The sequence below is a fragment of the Calypte anna genome, chromosome 2, assembly GCF_003957555.1.
Source record: "Calypte anna isolate BGI_N300 chromosome 2, bCalAnn1_v1.p, whole genome shotgun sequence".
NCBI lineage: Eukaryota > Metazoa > Chordata > Aves > Apodiformes > Trochilidae > Calypte > Calypte anna.
This window is the reverse complement of record NC_044245.1, coordinates 66,136,260-66,154,954: the sequence shown is the minus strand read 5'-3', so window position 1 is coordinate 66,154,954 and position 18,695 is coordinate 66,136,260. Positions and strand designations below refer to the sequence as shown.

The following is an 18,695-nucleotide window of genomic DNA, read 5'->3' as shown; positions in this document are numbered from 1 at the left end:
TCATATATAGTATCACACCCCCTTTCAGGGGGGACATTTGGCAGTGAGTTCCTTATTGTACTGGCTCCCATTTTTGTTCAGCACTTGTGAGATGCCTGGCACAATGAAGCATGATGGGCATTTCCAGATAATTTAAGAAGGCGTTCAGGGCAGTTTGTTTTCATCCGGAATCGACTACCTTCCTCTTGATAGACCGGGGAGATTGAGTTGGGTGTTGTAGCGGTTGTGTAGTATGAGGGCCCCCCAGCAAAGTTCCATCTGTCTTCTGAGAGAGATTCCTGACACGATACTCCCTCCTTCATACCGAAAGAGGATTTAGGGTCCAGGTGCTCTAGTGGCAGAACTTGAAGACAGCCTGAAGTAAAGCTGTAGCTTTGGAGATGTCAGGAACTGTCTCGTTGCTTTCCACACTCAAGAGACTCCCACGGAGTTGACTTTCCAGGAGTGTTGTGGTTGTAAATGATGTCTGTTCCATTCATTCTTTTTTAAAAGCTTCTCAGTACAAGCATCCCTGTTTTCTGCACAATGGTATATTTTTGATAGCCACCGACAGCCACTTGGAAAAACATCTACAAGGAAACCAGCACTTTAAAATGTTACTGTTGAGTACCAGGTAGCAAAACCCCAGCACTTAATTTTCTTAACCCTACATTATACTGGTATATAAACAGATTAGCACATCGTTCTGTGTTAGCAGCCACCTAAGACGCTTTTTGCAAGGCATAAAAAACGCGGCAATTCCTTTGGCTTCAGTCGGCGCTTTGTTTTAATAAGGACAGCAATTTCGTGTTTCAAAATTATCAAAATTATATTATCAAAATTATTATTATTATTATATTAGATAGAACTAGAAAGTTCTGTTACAGGTTACAGCAAAACTCCGGCTGCCGGATCTACCCCCACAGAGCCCGGCGGGCTCCGGCAAGGACGATCCCGGTTACGGGCTTATTCCCTACACCCCCCCGGCCCGAGTCCCCTCCCGGCCCCACTCCCCCCCCGCCGCCATTTTCTCCCCCCGGCAGCTGGCTGTTGTATGACGTCACACACCCGCATCCAATCCCCGCTCCGGAACCTGAGAGAGGAGGCGGGTGGCACCCACCTTCGCGAGACGGCCGCTCTCGATGGTTTTCGGCCCTTTCCGGCCGCCGTAGGGGCAGCCCGGCGCATGGTGTAACCGCCACCGCTACCGGCGCCGCCATGGATTACCGGGCTGTGGTGATGAGCCAGGTGGTGCCCGGGCAGTTTGACGATGCTGAGTGTTCCGACGGGTACGAGGAGGAGGAGGAAGCGGTGGCGAGGGGCCCGGGGCGGGCTGTGAGGGCTGGGGGACTCTGTGCTGGCGTGAGGCGAGGCCGGGCGGGCCTTTGGGGGGTGTGTGTGTGTGTGTGGGGGGGTGGTTCGGCCGCGGCTCCCATGCGGCTCCCGCAGACCGCTCCGTAGCCGCCGGTGCGGGGGGTGTTTCGGGTGCGTCTGTCCCTGAGCGTAATAAACGGGGAGGGGAGTGACCCCCACGTACCTCGCGGGGTGGAGAAGGCGTGAGGGGAGGCTGTGTGCCCTCTCCCAGCTGTTCTGTTACTCGTGATTTCTGCTTCATCACTAAAATGGGCAGGCTCGCCCCCGGGTTAGGGGTGATCGAAGCGGTTTCACCTCGGTGTTACTTGGTTGTAACTGAACGTGTGAATCCGTGTAAGAGAACAGCGAGAGCAAATCATGAAATCATAGATTTGTTTGGGTTTGACAAGACCTGATAGATTATCTGTCAGGTATCTATCAGTTCCACCCCCTTTGCATGGGCAGAAACATCTTTGGTTTAGCTTGCTTTGGTTAATTTTGGAATAAAAACGCATTTTCTGTTGCTCTGGAAGTCTAGAGCTTTTTATATTTCGTGGTGAGTGAATAGGACTCTGGAACAGGATGAGACATTGGCACAGGTTGCCTGGAGAAGCTGTGGATGCCTCCTCTCTGGAAGTGTTGAAGGCCATATTGGGTGGAGCTTTGAGCACAACCTGGTCTAGGGGGAGTTGTCCTGACTCATTACAGGGAAGTTGGAACTAGATGATCTTTAAGATCCCGTTCAACCCAGATCATTCTATGAACAGTTTTGTGTTATGTGTTAAAGACATTTTCTTTCCAATTTACCATTTAATTAAATAAATGTCGAGATGCCTGTGGACAATCTGCTTTGGGACGCACTTTTTCTGGCGGAAGAATGTGATGGACATCAAGACACGACTAAGTCAAAAGGATTAATTTCTCCCACAAGTTCTTTTTTAGGTCTAACTTTTTCTCATGTGGGTTGAACTGGTGTCCTGAGCTCCCAGCGGGTTGGCTGTCTGCCCCCAGTGAGATTTTTGCTTGATACCTTGTCAGGTGAAAAATCTGCTGTGGCAGCAAGCAGAGTGCTTAATATCTGGTGAAGGAGCCAGCTGACCTGATCTGATGTGTTCATCTCATTGTCGTCAGGGAAATCCAAATAGGTGTAACTGCAGAAAAAGTTAGAAGGCAACACTGAGGTGGTAAAGAAGATAATTTAAGTGTAGGCCATCCTTTAAAGCAAGTGATATCCTCATATATGTTTGCTTAAACACAGGTGAAATGAGAAACATCCCATGGAGAGCTAACCTTGTGAAATCATTAATTGGGATAAATGTGTTGAGTTTTTTGATGACTCTAACAAATCACTTGTAGCTGTATAAAAATCTGTATTTGTTTGCAGTGAATTTACAGAAGACACAGGAACAGCTAAGGATGGTGAGGTCACAGAGAACTGCAAGTCATGCATGTGCAAAGAATTTAATATTGAAGAAGGAGATGGTGATGATGATAACGATGATGATGAAGAGGAGGATGAAGACTGGGACTGGGATGACGAGGTGGGAAGGCTTACGAGGCGCCACAATGCTGCTGGTGGATGCAATCCACAGGTATGGTGAAGGCTGTTTTGTGAGCATCAGGGGCCAGGTTGGATGGAGCTCTAGTGGAAGGTGTCTCTGCCCATGACAAAGGGATTTGAACTAGATGATCTTTAAGGTCCCTTCCAATCCAAACCTTTCTATAATTGTATGAAATGTGGCTAGCCTGGAACCCTTGTTCATTGATAGTATTATGTTGAACATAAATGCAAATGGAAATTTTCTCTGAGAGCATTCCGGTCTCTTCCTCTTGCCATGCTACCTATGTATGTACATTGTATCCAGACCTCTGCTTGATGTCCTTGTTTCAGACCCTATTGCTGGATTCTCTTTGTCACTTCAGTTCTCCTTCCATTCCTTACCTTGCTCAGTTTTTTTTGCCTGCCCTGGTCTCTACTGATGGCTGTTAATTTTTGGTACTTGTTCAGTGTGGTTTTGAGCATCTTCCCATCCCTTCTATTTAATTTTGAAACTGCACCTACTTGTTGCACCAGGGGTCAAACAGTTTATTTTGGACTAGTAGTGAAGGAGGCAAAAGAAGGCGTAGGAGGTTGAAGGAATGTGCTAGAAGTGGATTAATTTAGAGTGTGTGCTGCTAGCATAGAAATTCTGCTGTTGTGGAGACTGAAAAGTGCATCTGATGTGAGAACCAGCACCCCTCTTCCCACAGCTTGGGCACTGGAGGTTCAAAACCTATTTTTTCTTATTCTGATAACAGGCTCTATGTTCTTATAACAGAATGACTGAGATAAATTAAAGTGGAGCTTATCATAGCATATGATGTCTGACTTGCAGCACTTGTTCTGAATTATTTTTTTGTTGCCTTTAGTTAGAGGTTTATGCTGTCCAGTGTTGGTGAAGTTGTGCTCAAATATTAGTTACATATGGAGAAGACAACCTGTAAGAAAAGATAGCATCTTGGAAACATTTTCTCTGTTCATTACCTTTCAGATTTTTCTCTCATTTTTCTCTTTGTTTGCTATTTTACTTCCTTCTACAGATAGAAAAATTGTTAATACGAGAGGCTAGCATCTCAATTCTTAGACTAAAAATAACCCTTAGTTAGGGCACTTTTTGAAATTTTAACTGATATGTCACCTGTATTAACTTTTCTTGAATTAAGCAAGATCTGATACTAACTCGTATCCATTTCCTCATCCTTTCTGGTTTTCCATTTATAGCTTTAGGTATAGGCATTTGGATAGACTTTTCCAATTATATTGTCTCTATTTCAAAGAGAAGGCAACTTATTAATGAATTCTTTTGTTTCAGGCAAATAGACAGACCCCTAATTGCTATTCAGCAAAAATGTCTACCCCTACAGACAAGGCTTTAAGGAAGTTTGAACATAAGATTAATTTAGGTGAGTATAACTTCATTGTCTTCTTTTATGAAAACAGGTATCACTCTGTGATGTACTTAGACTACTACTACTTGGAGCTAGAACTCACTGGGGTAGCAGTTGACTATTGCCAGACAGATTAATAAATGTTTTTTTATACCTGAAGTTGCCTTTAGTCTCCATTAACCAGTTGTCATACCCCTTTCTCTCAGTCTTCAGAACCAAAAGGTTAAGGCTGGTGAGGGGACTAGGGGAAAAGTCTTATGAGGAGAGGCTGAGGGAGGTGGGGTTGTTTAGCCTGGAGAAGAGAAGGCTCAGGGGGGACCTTATAATTCCCTACAGCTACCTGAAGGGAGGTTGTAGTCAGGGTGGGGGTCAGACTCTTCTCACAGGTAACTAGTGACAGGACGAGAGGGCATGGCCTGAAGCTATGCTAGGGGAGGTTTAGGTTGGCTGTCAGGAAGCACTTCCTCATGGAAAAGGTGATCAGGCATTGGAATGGACTGCCCAGGGAAGTGCTGGAGTCACCATCCCTGGAGGTGTTTAAGAAGAGGCTGGATGTGGCACTTAGTGCAATGGTCTGGCTGATGTGGTAGTGTTAGGTCATAGGTAGGACTTGATGATCTTAGAGGTCTTTTGCAGCCTCAGTAGTTCACTGTACAGCTGAGCTTCTGGGCTTGTTAAAAAGGGCTCTGCCTGTGTCTGAATATTGTGTAGTGGCATCTTGGCTGACAGCAGAATTGCAGGGGCAATTCTGAGAATAGGAAACTTCTTTGATTTTATTTCTCTTCATTTCTTCTTACGTGTGTTTCAGATAAGCTGAATTTTGATGACTCTGTTATAAACCGAGTCACAGAAAAGTCTAGACAGAAGGAGGCAGACATGTGAGTATTACTCCTGGTTCTGTTTTCATTTAAATAATGTGTACTGAGAAGAATAGTTCTTATTACATAGTGTGATCCTCAATACATTAAAAAAAAAAATTAAAATTTGTAAAGAATAAGCATGCACTTTGCTTTCTGGTTTTAAACTTTTTTTGTTTCCATATAATTTGCTTAAATCATTTCAAAGTGTTCTTGCTTCTGTTGCTGCTTCTGGTAGCACTTCTGATTGCATTGGTGTTTGAGACAGAAGCGTTGGGTATCATTCTTCTAGCAAAAGATTGTTGTATCTCTGATACCCTTTTCCTAAACAGAGGTCTTTAAGCATTTTGGGCTAGAAAAAATACTGTAAGCCGTTTGAAGGTTCCACTTGATGATTTGGTGAGGAGAGGTACCTTTTTAATTTCTTTTTTTTTAAGCCTGCATCTTATAGTCCTAAATTGTTAAAGACAGATTTAATTTTCTCCTGAGTGAGTGTAATTCAGTGGAGGCAAGATGATGTCTGTGAAAGTGAAGTGGATTTTTTTTTGTTTTTTTATAGAATGTCACGTTTTACTTTGTCAAAGTACTGAGTCCATGTCTGGGGATGTATCATTTTATTTTCACTTCTGCTAGGTACCGAGTCAAAGATAAGTCAGACAGAGCAACAGTAGAACAGGTAAGTTCTTAATGCATCAAAGTTCTCTTTTTGGCTGGAGCAAATAATGTGGAATTTTGCAATCAGTGATAAAAAATGGATGCTGTAGGAACATTGTTTTGCCATGGAATTCTGTTTCCCTTGCTATCCTGAAGAGATCTGTTGTTTCTTTACCTTGCTTTCTTGTATGAAGGTTGTATTTGTTTCCATAAATATTTTAGAGCTCATTTTTGTGCTTAGCATTGCAATTTGTTTGTATATGCAATGCAGAATTCCACTGTAAGCTTTTATTAATTTTCAAAAAAACAAGAAAAAATGATGGGTTTGCTTCTTTTATTTTCTTCTTTGGCAAGGTTGAACTATTACTGGCCCAAGAACACATAGCTGCTCTTTTTCAGTTACAGTAGCTGTACCTTAAGAGAAACCTAATTTTAACACATGTAATGCAATTGTGGGCAGGAAATAATTCAATTAAAAAATCATGCTGAAAGGAAAGGTGAAGTTTCATTTCAAAATCATGGCAAAATTCTAGGTGCCTGCTGTGTGGATTGTAATTTGATCCTAAAGAATAGTCTGATGTGGATCCTTCAATACAATACTAAGGATAGGCTGCATTTAGGTTTTGTCCTCTTCAGAGAGAACAGTTATGCTGACTCTTCTGTGTTGAATTTGAGGTGTTGGATCCAAGGACCCGAATGATCCTGTTCAAGATGCTGAATAGAGGTGTCATATCTGAAATCAATGGCTGCATCAGCACAGGGAAGGAAGTAAGTCTTATTACAAGTGACATGTTAGTCTTTCTTCTAGGCAAGCTAGCTGTAGGCTTCTGGTGCTCAAAAAATTAATTGAAATACTTGTTTTTTGTAATACTGTGGGGTTTTTTTGTTGGTGGCTGGGATTTTTTGTTTTGGCTTTTTTTGTGTATGTGTATTACTTGATTGGCAAGATGTTATCTTTAGGTAATCTGATGTTACAAGAAACAAGTTTCCTCAAGTATGAAAGATTTCTCAGATTATTTAATATAAATATTCTTTTAAATCTGTGTATCTTGTTAACTGTGTCTTATGGGTGAAACTTTTGGGAAGTGTATGTGTACACACAATACTAAACATTGCCTGAAAACCATACGAACCCAGGTAATTCTTTCTTCATGGCAGATTCTTGCATGTAGATCAGACCAACTCCACATGTCAGCAGACACTGTAGCATCTAGATGGTGTAACAAAACTCTGTTTAAACCCTCATTGCTTTTACAAAACTGGTGTGTTTGTATGCTGTTATTATCAAGTAAAATTGCACAAATTTCCAAGTAAGTTAATAAATCAGTTTTAGAATGTCTATTCTCTGTGCTGAGCTTATTTTCTTCTAAGTCCTTGGAAAATGCCAATTTAACATTCACTAAAGGCATACTCTGTCCTGTGTAGAGGTGTCACTGTGAGATACTTGGGCAATGCTTTAGAGCCTAAGTAGTGCACAAACTCAAATTAACCCTTCACACAAAGGCATGTTTCTGTCTCCAAAATGTGGATGAGGTGGAGTTTTCTTGTGCGTTGTTGGTTTTGTCCTATATGCATTATCAAACCCCTTCTCAGTCTTGGGGACTTCCTGTAAGGTGCCTCTGGTAGAAAAAGAAATTGCCTTTGTATGCAGTTTCACTCAGGTGGGTGCCATGTGGGCGCTGGAATGAGATTAGATCTTTTCTGGTTGTTAGAAGAAGAGAGAAAGTTATGTTGGTTTAAAGAGTGGGGTTTTTTTAATTATTGTTTCTTCCCTTCATAATCTGATAGGCCAATGTGTATCATGCCAGCACTGCAAATGGAGAGAACAGAGCAATAAAGATTTACAAAACCTCTATTCTGATGTTTAAAGATCGGGATAAGTATGTGAGTGGGGAATTCAGGTGAGTTTGACTGCAGAAGAAGCATTTGACAGGTTGTAAAATCACTGATGCTAATACTGGATTGATTGGCTAAGAGTCCCTGTTATGTTTTATTTCTTTAAATGAAGATTTCGTCATGGATACTGTAAAGGCAACCCAAGAAAAATGGTGAAGACATGGGCTGAAAAAGAAATGAGGAATTTAATAAGGTGATTCTTCCATTTTTTATTTCAGCATGCAAAGGTAACTGAAACTTGAAATTTGTAGGAGGCAATCTCCTACGGCTACAATGTAGTTATCACCACCTTTTAGGGTCTCTGGAGTATTTAGGAAAGTGTCTTAAGCTTTCTTGTGGGAGAGGAAAGAAAGGGGAAGGAAGAATAAAGATGTTCTTTTGTCTTGCTGCTCTCTAACCTCTTCAATATCTGAATGCTCTGTCTGATGTGACTGAAAAGTGAGGAAAAGTTAGAAATAGCCTCTGCTGAGTAACAGTACACTGTGTGATAAAGGTTATTGTAGGATTAACCTGAACCGTGTGAAGATTTTTATGTCCAAAAATAGGAACGCTTAGAGAACAGTTAGACCCAGAATGGTTGCATCTTTTTGTATTAACTTTCTAGTTGTTCTTCACTAGAGAGTTTTCTGAGTACAGGAATTCTTATTGTGTATGTATTATCTTTAAAGCAGCATAGCTCCTATAGGCACTAGTACAATGCAAGTAGTAGTTTGGTTTTATTTTTCTGTGGCTATGTTCCTGTGTTACAGGTTGAATACAGCCCAGATACCTTGCCCAGAGCCACTTATGCTAAGAAGTCATGTTCTTGTCATGGGCTTTATTGGTAAAGGTGATAGGTAAGTGTCCTTAGAAAACAAATTTTTTTGTTAATTAATAGCTTTCCACAACATCTTATTAACACAAGTCAACCAGTCCTCTGGATTTACCTAGTATTACTTTATACCAGTAAAATTAATATGTTACTCTTACATTGCATGTGATCTGTAGAATATCCAGATGCTTACCAGCTTCTGCAGATAATCTGCATGATTCTGAAGCCTCATTTGTGTTCAAAATCAGTCTATAAGGGTGCTTAACTAGAGAGTAAGGCTGGAAATTCTTGCTAATCATACATGAAGATAATTCATCGTTTTGTAGTACAAACATTTAGTGTTGTCCAAATTAGTGCAAATTGGAAACCAAGTTCCCTTGTCTTTGGTAAGCATATACTGAGCTTTGCTCCCTGCACTTAGCAGCTCATTCTGACTTGCTTAACTCTCTCAAAGAGCAGAAAGATCAGATACAGCAGTTAAAGTATTTGCAGCTGGTTTGAAGTAGGAAAAAGTATTCACCTTGTTATTCGTGTTGTCGTTTCAAGACCTGCTCCTCTGCTGAAGAACGCTCAGTTATCTGACTCCAAAGTCCGGGAGTTGTACCTGCAGATCATCCAGTACATGAGAAGAATGTATCAAGATGCCAGACTTGTTCATGCAGATCTCAGTGAATTTAATATGCTGTATGTTTTTAAACTTCGTTCTGAATTGTGACATCTAAAATGTATGCTGTGGCAACTTCTGTGTGAGAGTACTAATCTACCTGTAAGGGAGGGTGGGGTCCTCTTTTGTGACCGGGTTTTGTAACTTCTGTACCTAGTTATGTAGCTTTTAAGCCAAGTCTGAACTTTCCCTGTTTAAAAACCACCACCAACAACAAAAAAACCCACACAAAAGCACAACCAATCCCTCACTCCCAAAACAAACAGTGGGGAAAAAAAACCCACACCCTACAAAACCCCCCCCCCAAACAAAAAAAATAGAGAAAAAATTGGCGTATTTTTTTTCCTTTGTCTCCCCCCACCTGTAGTGCTGCCTTTTGTGTTCACAAGAAGACTATTTCTGTAAAGTTCAATAATACAGCTCACACAGGGGAGAGAAAGGATTGACCCCATAAAACTACTCTGGCCTTCCTATGCGAGGTGCATGTAGAAAAATATGTTGAGATGGTTTGCTGGTTCTTAAGTGTGAAGCAGTGTGCTCCCTGCCCCTTAGTTATCTCCCATATAACAGTGGAAGAGTTAATGCATCTCTCTTGATTGTTTGCAGGTACCACAGTGGGGAAGTTTACATTATTGATGTGTCTCAGGCTGTGGAGCATGACCACCCCCACGCGCTGGAGTTCCTGCGGAAAGATTGTGCCAACGTTAATGGTGAGCAAGCTGCACTTCCAGCTTTTTTTGTTCTGATAGCTGCTTTATTTAAGAAGGTGAACTGTGGTCACCTATGTTTTTTCTGGTATAACTGACTGTAGAAGCTGTCAAACTTAGTTTGAAATTCTCCCTCTTCTAGGTTCTCTGGGCTTTCTTAGGGAGCAGTGTACTGGGCCGAGTTCAGAAGAGTAGCCTATTTTGCTGGAAATCATCGGGCCAAAATGAGTAACCTGGGCAAGTCTCAGTTTTAGGATAGAACAGAGATCAGTCTCAGACTGCTTGGAGAACAATCCCAATCTGCAGTGGTACCCCACCCCAGTCTTACCTTCCCTTAAAGGGCTGCATAGGCATGTTGTTGTGTTTCCATCTGTGAGTGGAATCCACATCTGGAATTCCTCAGTTGGCAAGAAATTATGAAGTTGCCTGCACTTGTCCAGGTCATCTGAAAAGATCAAGGCATGTGATTTATTAAAGATGTTACCACTTGTCATAGTATTTTGATGAAAAAAATTCCTTCATAGTATTTTTTCTCTTGAAAATTTGGTCTTCATGTGTGAGTATGTATGTTATATAACAGATACACTTCCTGGTAGGTTGTTTTTCTCTGGGTATAGGAATTATGCCACTGCAAGCTGCTTTTCTCCACCCTTTCTTTTCAGATTGACTTTTCTAATTTTACAGAGACTCTTGAAAGTCTCTGGAAAAAGAGCTGTGTGCATTTTCATGCTATGTGTTTATTTACCCAGCATGCTAGTTGACTTTTCCTCCTTTTCTGTACATGAATTTCTAATAACTCCTTTCTGACTCAGATACTTGTACCCTTGCTCTTTTTTCATGTCTGGTTTGCTCTGTGTAGATATACTAGAGTCTTGGTGAGTTCCAGTGTTTCTGGTGTGGTTTTTTTTGTTTGTTTTCTGTTGCAGCTTTCTCTGTGTAGTCCTCCAAGAAACACCTTTCTTTATGCTCTGCCCTTGCTGTGATCATTGTAAAGACCAGGGGTTCCATGGGCACAGAGAGCTGCCTCCAAACTTAATTTTTGTTTTTTTTCTTCCTGTGGTTAATTTCAGTAGTTCAGTAGAAAACAATTATTAAGAAGTGTTCAGTGTCTTTCACTGCTGTTTTTCAGTACAGAAATGCAGCCTCTGCATTTGGTAATACCTGATTCAAGAAACTGACTCTGAGTGTAGTATTGAGGAAATTCTAGTATATAAATGTGTCTTCCCTTTTAGGTGGATCATTATTGGGCTGTACTGTGTTTCAGTGGATAGTTCAGTTTCTCTTTGGCAAAAGTTTGAGGTCTGTGTTCCTTATTCTTTGAAATACATTTTTGATCTTAGCCATTGCATATACTAGACCTGTCTTTGAGACTCTACTCTCTTAAGCCTGGCTTCTGCTGAAATTGATTTGGCTTTTATATTTATCCAGTTTTATTCTTCTTCCAGGATTTGTTGCATCTGGAAGACAAATAGTTTTATTTCAGGTGGCCTAGTAATCCGATTCCTAAACCCAGTATGAGACAGTACTGCTGCTGAGACCTTCCCAAGTCATTAGGGCCACTGGCTGGATTGAACTGTTACTTTTACATCACACGTTGCATATGTTATACTTAATGACTTAGTTTTTTGTCTCTGCCCTTGCTTCCTGATAGACTTTTTCCAGAAGCACAATGTTGCAGTGATGACTGTGAGGGAGCTGTTTGAATTTATTACTGATCCTTCTATCACAAGTGAGAACATTGATGACTATCTGTCTAAGGTAAGTAGGAACAAGGTTCCTACTTGTTGCTTATGTAGGAAGATTTGAACAGTATTATCAGATCTAACTCAAGCTCATTCATCTCATTTACTCTACAACTTACAATTGAAGGAACCTGGAACCTTATCTTGTTATGCAAGCCCTTAAAAAAATGTAAACAGGTCTTTATCATTTATACCATTATAGGATGACAAGACTTTAATTTTGTATTTTCTTCAGAAAGTCTAATCATGAAAACTCAAATGTCTGTTTCAGATGCTACTAAACACAGGATGCTTTAAATTAGGTCTTTCTTTTTAGCAAGGAGAAGCTCTGCAGAAATATAACCAAACTTACACAGACAATGAGGTTAGGAATGCAGGTTTGAGCAGGGTGAGCTAAGGGAGGGAGAGAAGGACTCAGGGCAATGTTCATAGAATCATAGAATTGGGGGACCTCAGAGATCATCAAGTCCAACCCTTGATCCACTACCGCTGCAGTTACCAGACCATGGCTCTGAGTGCCACATCCAGTCTCTTTTTAAATATCTCCAGGGACGGAGAATCCACTGCTTCCCTGGGCAGCCCATTCCAATGCCTGATCACTCTCTTGGTAAAAAAATTCTTTCTAATATCCAACCTAAACCTCCCCCGGCACAACTTGAGACCATGCCCTCTTGTCTTGCTGAGAGTTGCCTGGGAAAAGAGACCAACCCCCCCCCCTGGCTACACCCTCCTTTCAGGGAGTTGTAGAGAGTGATGAGGTCTCCCCTAAGCCTTCTCTTCTCCAGGCTGAACAGCCCCAGCTCCCTCAGCCTCTCCTCATAGGGCCTGTGCTTGATATTGCTTCAAGATACATGGTATTGCTGGCCAAATATAGCATCTGGCACAACATGAAGGCTTTTTAAGTTAGTACAAGAGAAATGGGGGATGTGTTGTGCTCGTAGTGGAGAACTGATATGTCATTTCTGTTTAGGACTACAGGGTAGAGACTTGAGTGTGGTCCAGATACCAGTACTGCATGGGGATTTCCATATGCTGTGTACTTTGTCATATTGGAGGTTGAACAAGACAGAGCTGTGCAATGTGGCTGGCCTTGCTTGTGCTCCTCTGGCTTGCTCAATGTGTGTAAGAAGAGCCAAGTTCCAGGACTCAGCAATGCTGACTGTATTCTCCTTGCACTTTTATGACCTGTAGTCATGCTGAGCCTGCCATAATTTGGAAGGAGCAGCAATCATGTTTTCCCACAGTTTATAGAGCAGATCTACAGTTTTAAGTGTCCTTCACAGAAATACTGGTTACCATGAGGTGTCACTCAAGACATTGCCATAGGGAAAGCTGGAGCGAGTGACTGTGGAGTACAGTAGCAGATAGGAATGATTAGTTTAAGTGATGTGATTCTGAAGAGTGATAACTTTGTATGGGTTTATATTTCGTTAGGCAATGGAAATAGCATCAAAAAGAACAGAGGAGGAAAGATCCAGTCAAGATAAAGTGGATGAAGAGGTAAGTGAGGATTTTTGTTCCTACAGTGAAATTAATATTAACCTTGCCTCTTCTAAAAAAAGGAAAAAGTGTTTTACTTGGCAAAATGCATAGTTGATGAGCAAAATTTTGTTTGTGATGCTAAGGTGTCTTGAACTAGTAGAGATGTGAAGTATTAAGGGATGCCACATGTAAAAGCTGACAGTGGTAAGGTGATAGAAGTAAAAGACTCAATTTCCTAAAATAATATATTTGTTTGTAGCTAGGTCTCTTTATATGTCTTCCAGTTCAGATTCAGTTAACAAAAAAACTTAGTAGAAAGATCTGATTATGCCTGTGTCTTTGGACCAGTGACACTGCAGCAGGAGAATACACTTGATATTTGGATATGTGCATTGAGCTGACTGGGCTGTAGCTCTTTTCACAGTCTTAATTCAGTTCTTCCATGTGCTGTTTCTCTCTCTTGTTTTTACATTAAGCCAATTCAAGTTCATTACTGAAAACCCCTAACATTCTGGAAAGGCTTGATGTAAAGATAAAACAGTTTCTAACTTAGTCTTATCTCTCTCTTCCAGAAGAGGTAAAAAAAAAAAGCCAACCAAAAGGAAACACAGCTGTGCTGAGCTGAATTTATATCAGTGAAAATGTATTTGTAATGGTTCATATAGTGTTTATCTTTGGAGTCAATAGTACTTGATTTATCAAAGGCTTTTCTTTTTCTCTTGGACCTCTGCAGGTTTTACTAACTGCTTCTGTGTCAGTCTGGGTCAAGGAAAGACTTTGTTGTTACTGCTGTTGTTTCCTGTGATAACCTCAGCATACAACTTCTGGACTATATAATCAGTTGCTAGTATTTTGATGCAAGCCCATCTGTTGTAAATGAATTATTCTTTGCTTGTGTAAAGATACTGACCTGTAAGAAAGGTGGTTTAGTTGCATCTAGTTAAGTTTATTTCTCTTAGACTTCTCGTGACCCTGGCTGACTTGTAAGAGTAGAGCTGATTAAGGGGAATCTCTGTGGAGGTGGGGACCTCTGCTATTCGTGCAGCATTTGGGCTAGCAGTTGTGATCAAAATGCACTGAATTTGTACTGGGATTGAACAGGTACCATGGGAAAGAGAAGCAAAGTACTTCTCTCTGATCTGGTAGTGACTGAAGTTTGGAGGACTGTTTCAAAAAGCAGCACTACAAATTTTAAGTGTGTTGTTGTTGTTATTGCAAATTAGATTTACTGTACCATACTGCTGCAGGAACCTTTTCTGAGTTGGACTGCAGGTTGTAGCAGGTGTTACTACCTAAAGAGGTTAGGTTCCAACAGTGCATTTTAATGGAGTTGCTTCTTTAAGGCATTGTAAGCATCCCAAAAACATTACAGAAAATCTGTAGAATACAAAACGTTAGGACTCAAGTAAGTTAAGAGAAAGTTAGAAGGATTGAAGAAGTGGCCTGGTGGTAGTAATTCTAAGGAAAGAGCTGTATTAGTCATGATCCCTATTTGTAGTGTAGGTTGCATGTTAAATCTGCTAATTTTTATCTTCATTTTTCAGTTTCTCTGAGCTATGAAATCCCTCATGACTGTTCTCGTAAGGACACAAAATTAAAAAGGAGGAAAATCATTCAAGTATGTGTAAATTAGTAAGTCTGTGTTTCCTTTCACTCTTTCAGGTGTTCAAGAAGGCTTACATACCCCGGACTTTGACTGAAGTCAAGAACTATGAGAGGGATGTGGATATAATGATGAAATTGAAAGAAGAGGATATGGCATTGAATGTTCAGCAAGATAATGTGAGTAGACATGCTGAGGCTCTGAAAAGAAGAGGGAAAGAATGTGTGTGAATTCTTAGTGGAAACTGGTAGCAACAAAAAAAACCAGAAGCCTTATCACCAAAGCTTGGGGTACTCGGTCTGGTGTTGTATTTCAAAATTGTCTGGTTAGTACTAATGCTAACATTGTGGGGGTTTTCCTGGGTGGTGCTTGGTTTGGTTTTGAGGTTTTTTGGAGTTTTTTTGTTTGGGATTTGGTTTTTTGGGTTTTTTTTGTTTTTTGTTTTTTTGTTGGTTTTTTCTTCTTTTTTTCTTTTTTTTGGGGGGGTTTTTTGGTGGCGTTTTTTGTTTTTTGTTTGGGGTTTTTTTTGGTTGGTTGGTTGGTTGGTTAGTTTGGGGTTTTTTTGTTTTTGTTTTTTAGTTTTTTTGGGGTTTTTTTTGAGATAATTTCTCTGGTTAGGAAGAGTTAAGACTCATATTTTGATTAAGTAATTTTTTTTCTCTCTCCATGGATGCAGATTCTCTACCAGACTGTGACAGGACTGAAGAAAGATTTGTCTGGTGTTCAGAAGGTGAGAGGGTCTTTTTTAAATCCTTCATTTTAGCCATTTTCACAAGAGCAATTACAAGAAATACAGAGGTTGCCTTGTCTTGCAGCTGACACTATGAAAGAAGCCTCTTGTCTGCAGTGACCATTTCTGTCCAGGATGGGTCTGGCATGACAGTGTCTGCACACCACATGGATTGCTTTCTTGCACTGTGGCTGTTGCTGAGTTGTTTGAGAATGAAATGATAATCTTTGCTGTGGCCATGAGCTCTAAAGTAGGGTGGGAAGGAGGGGAAGGTGTTTTCCAGTTACAGAAAATGTGATCAATTTAAATTGCAGCATAATTACAAGTTTTGACATGTTTATTGTAGCTTTGCTGTAATGTGTAAGGAGCAGCCCTATAATATAAGGCATAAGATACTGTGGCTTAAAATATTTGAAGGACTTGAAAGTGACACTTCTTTAAAGTACATTGGATAAGAAATTAGGTACAGCTCAATCTGAAGCAGTGTCATTGAATGTGGAAGCCTTATGTGGATTCTCCTTCCTTTGCAAGTGTTTACTAGCAGTGTGCAGACCCTGTTTTGAAATGGAACTATAAATATGGATGAGAACAGGCTGTGGCACATTCTCCAGGCTTGTTTAAGAATAAGTGAGTTTTCCAGTGTAGATACTTGTGTTTGCAATTAAGCCTACATACAGTGCCCTCCAGGGTAGATTTGGGTATGATCCAAGTAAAATTAAAAATTGGCTTCCACATACATTAGCAAATCACTGTTTAACTTTGAAATCAGTTTGGGAGTGCCTGGTACAGCTGTGCTGTTAGCCCTGGCCCAAGTGATTCTGTATTGTAGATTCTAGATTCCTTAGTCTTAAATTGAATTAGCTTGCTGTTCATTCCTTTTCCTTAAGACTCAGTGATGGCTGTAGTAAAGGAGATAGCACAAGCTTGTTCAAGGGTTCTTTACAACAGAATTTGGTTTTTATAATATATATATTTATATATATATACGTGCGTGTGTGTGTTGGCTTCTATGACTTCTATGTTTTGGTTTGATATAATTCTCTCTTGATACATCTTGCAGGTTCCAGCACTTCTTGAAAAGAATTCAGATGATTCAGAAACAGATGATGATGATGATGATGATGATGGCAGCTCAGAGGGCTCTGATTCAGACTGTAAAGAATTTGTACATCCAAAAGATAAACCTCCTGAAGTTAGCATGGACAAAAAGGTCAGCAGCCAGGAATCGTTTATTTTTTCCTCATGTACCTATGTGACAGGAAAAAATCCAAACTTAGTTCTGAGTGGTTCCTGCTACTTCATGTCTTAAACAAGCTATGGACTTTTCTTGTTGTGAAGAATGTAAGCAGAGAAAGTGAATCTCATTGTGGATGCTTTTTTAATGGTGTTTTTATGTAGAGGAATATGTGACTGTAGCCTAGACAAAACTAGGAGAGATCTCTGCAGGGAATACTTAAGGCTTATGCAAAGCAGATTTGGTGAAGCCTGGGCAGCTTTTCTGTGCCTGTGGCTGCTCTTCCAGGCTTTGCTTTTCAGGTTTGTGGTCAAGGTCCCCTGATAAACCTCTTTTTGCCCAGGGAACTGAGATCACTTGATCTGTAGGAGAGACTTGGTGACAATGTTTGTACCACAGTGGCTTTTGCAATAGCATTAGCACAGACTGGCTAGATTTGCTGTGGACAAGAGATACAAAGCAGTCATGCAAAAGGATTATAGTTTAGGGTTGGTGGGTTTTTTTTCAAAATTGCACAACACATGCTCTGTTTTGGTGAGGATCTTCTGCACAGTATCACCGATGGGTGAGAGCCTTGTGGCAGCTTTTTAGCTGTGCAAAAGAAAGACGAAACTTGCTGGGCTTAAGGGAATCAAAATTTGGGGCTTTGCTCATTAGGCTTTTTGTCCTAAAAAAGGTGAGATAATACATTGCATAGCTGTCAAATAAAAATGCAGTGGCCTACTAGACACTTCATACCAATGTAGAAGTGCTGCCTTTCAGATGTGAAACAGTGAAGTCTTGGTCACTTCTCAGCCTTATGGATAGTTTTTCATTTGGGCTTTTTTTTGTGTGAGTAAATGAGATTAAGCTATAGGTTGAACAGTTGATTTGCAGAAATTCCACTTCCCACCCCAATAAGCTGACTTTGTCTTTTTTTTGAGTATAGTCTCTTCACTCTCTGGCACAAATTAATAGTGTGCTCCAGATTCGTAGCACCCTTCCTTCCCAATACTGATAATGATCAGATCAGTCTGAGTTGCCAGCAGTTACTGAATGGGTATCTTTGCATGACGTAGAGAAACACTCACTACAGCAGCCCTCTGGGTTGCAGAAAACCTAGATCAGGCATCCTGTTGTAATCTTAGGTGTGAGTACCACGTGCTGAGGGTGCTTCTTTTTCCCTTTCTTCAAAGCTTGCATGAAACTCAGGCTTTAAGTAGTTTTAGTTTTGCCTTGTTATTACCAGTATGTGCAGCTCTTAGCTCCACCGCCAACCTGTAATTCTTTTTTCCTTCCAAGTCTCCATTCCTTTTTTTTTTTTCTGTTTTATTTCTTCCTCTTGGTAACGTAATTTTTGTGTTAATTTTTATATTAACTTTTTAATATAATGGTTGACCTACCCAAAATCTCTCCTGGTTTTAAACTAATAGTATTTGGTTCTTTATAGGAAAGGAAAAAGATGGTTAAAGAAGCCCAAAGAGAGAAGAGAAAAACCAAAATCCCAAAGCATGTGAAGAAACGGAAAGAAAAGACTGCAAAAATGAAGAAAGGCAAATAAAGTCAGCTTTGGCTTGGGAAAAGGGTTGTTTCATGTGGGTTATTTAGTCACCGTATTTTTTCTTTAAATTAAAAATCCTTTATTTATATACATACAGTATTAGCTCTGTGGGTGTTTTTGTAAATAATACGGTGTTTGAGCAAAGTATATGCCAGGGGTTTCTCAACAGGACAGGAGTTTAACACGTGTGCATGGTTTGCTCAACCAGATTCTTAGAGGAGTGGGAATGGCAATTCAAAGGTCTGTACCTTTTTCATAGTATAGAAGCAAACTGAGCTACGTGTCTTTGACAGGCTGACAGTCACCCGTTGTGCAGGCATTGTGTCTCCTCCTGTTTGCCATCATCTTTGTTATTTTCTTACTGAAAGCTGAATTTTGTGACTAGAAAACATCTGCCTGCACTGCCCAGTGTCCTGAATCAATCAGGCAGGTGCACCCAAACAGATCAAACTTTTTTTTTTTTTTTCTTTGGATACCAGCATAGGGCACTGATGTTCTGAACAGTATTGGAAACC

At 40.5% G+C, this 18,695-nt stretch overlaps 1 protein-coding gene across 1 annotated transcript; it reads left to right on the top strand.

The window, feature by feature from the left end:
* The first annotated feature begins 1,107 nt into the window (after window positions 1–1,107).
* RIOK1 (RIO kinase 1) lies at window positions 1,108–18,279 on the top strand. The gene is made up of 17 exons (XM_008492576.2): window positions 1,108–1,268; window positions 2,717–2,924; window positions 4,185–4,275; window positions 5,069–5,138; window positions 5,751–5,793; window positions 6,447–6,539; window positions 7,560–7,672; window positions 7,780–7,860; window positions 8,417–8,503; window positions 9,025–9,162; window positions 9,749–9,852; window positions 11,501–11,607; window positions 13,026–13,091; window positions 14,736–14,855; window positions 15,353–15,406; window positions 16,467–16,616; window positions 18,070–18,279. Exons 1-17 carry the CDS (start codon window positions 1,198–1,200, stop codon window positions 18,178–18,180), a joined length of 1,707 nt encoding a protein of 568 aa, XP_008490798.2. The 5' UTR covers window positions 1,108–1,197; the 3' UTR covers window positions 18,181–18,279.
* Window positions 18,280–18,695: the final 416 nt, after the last annotated feature.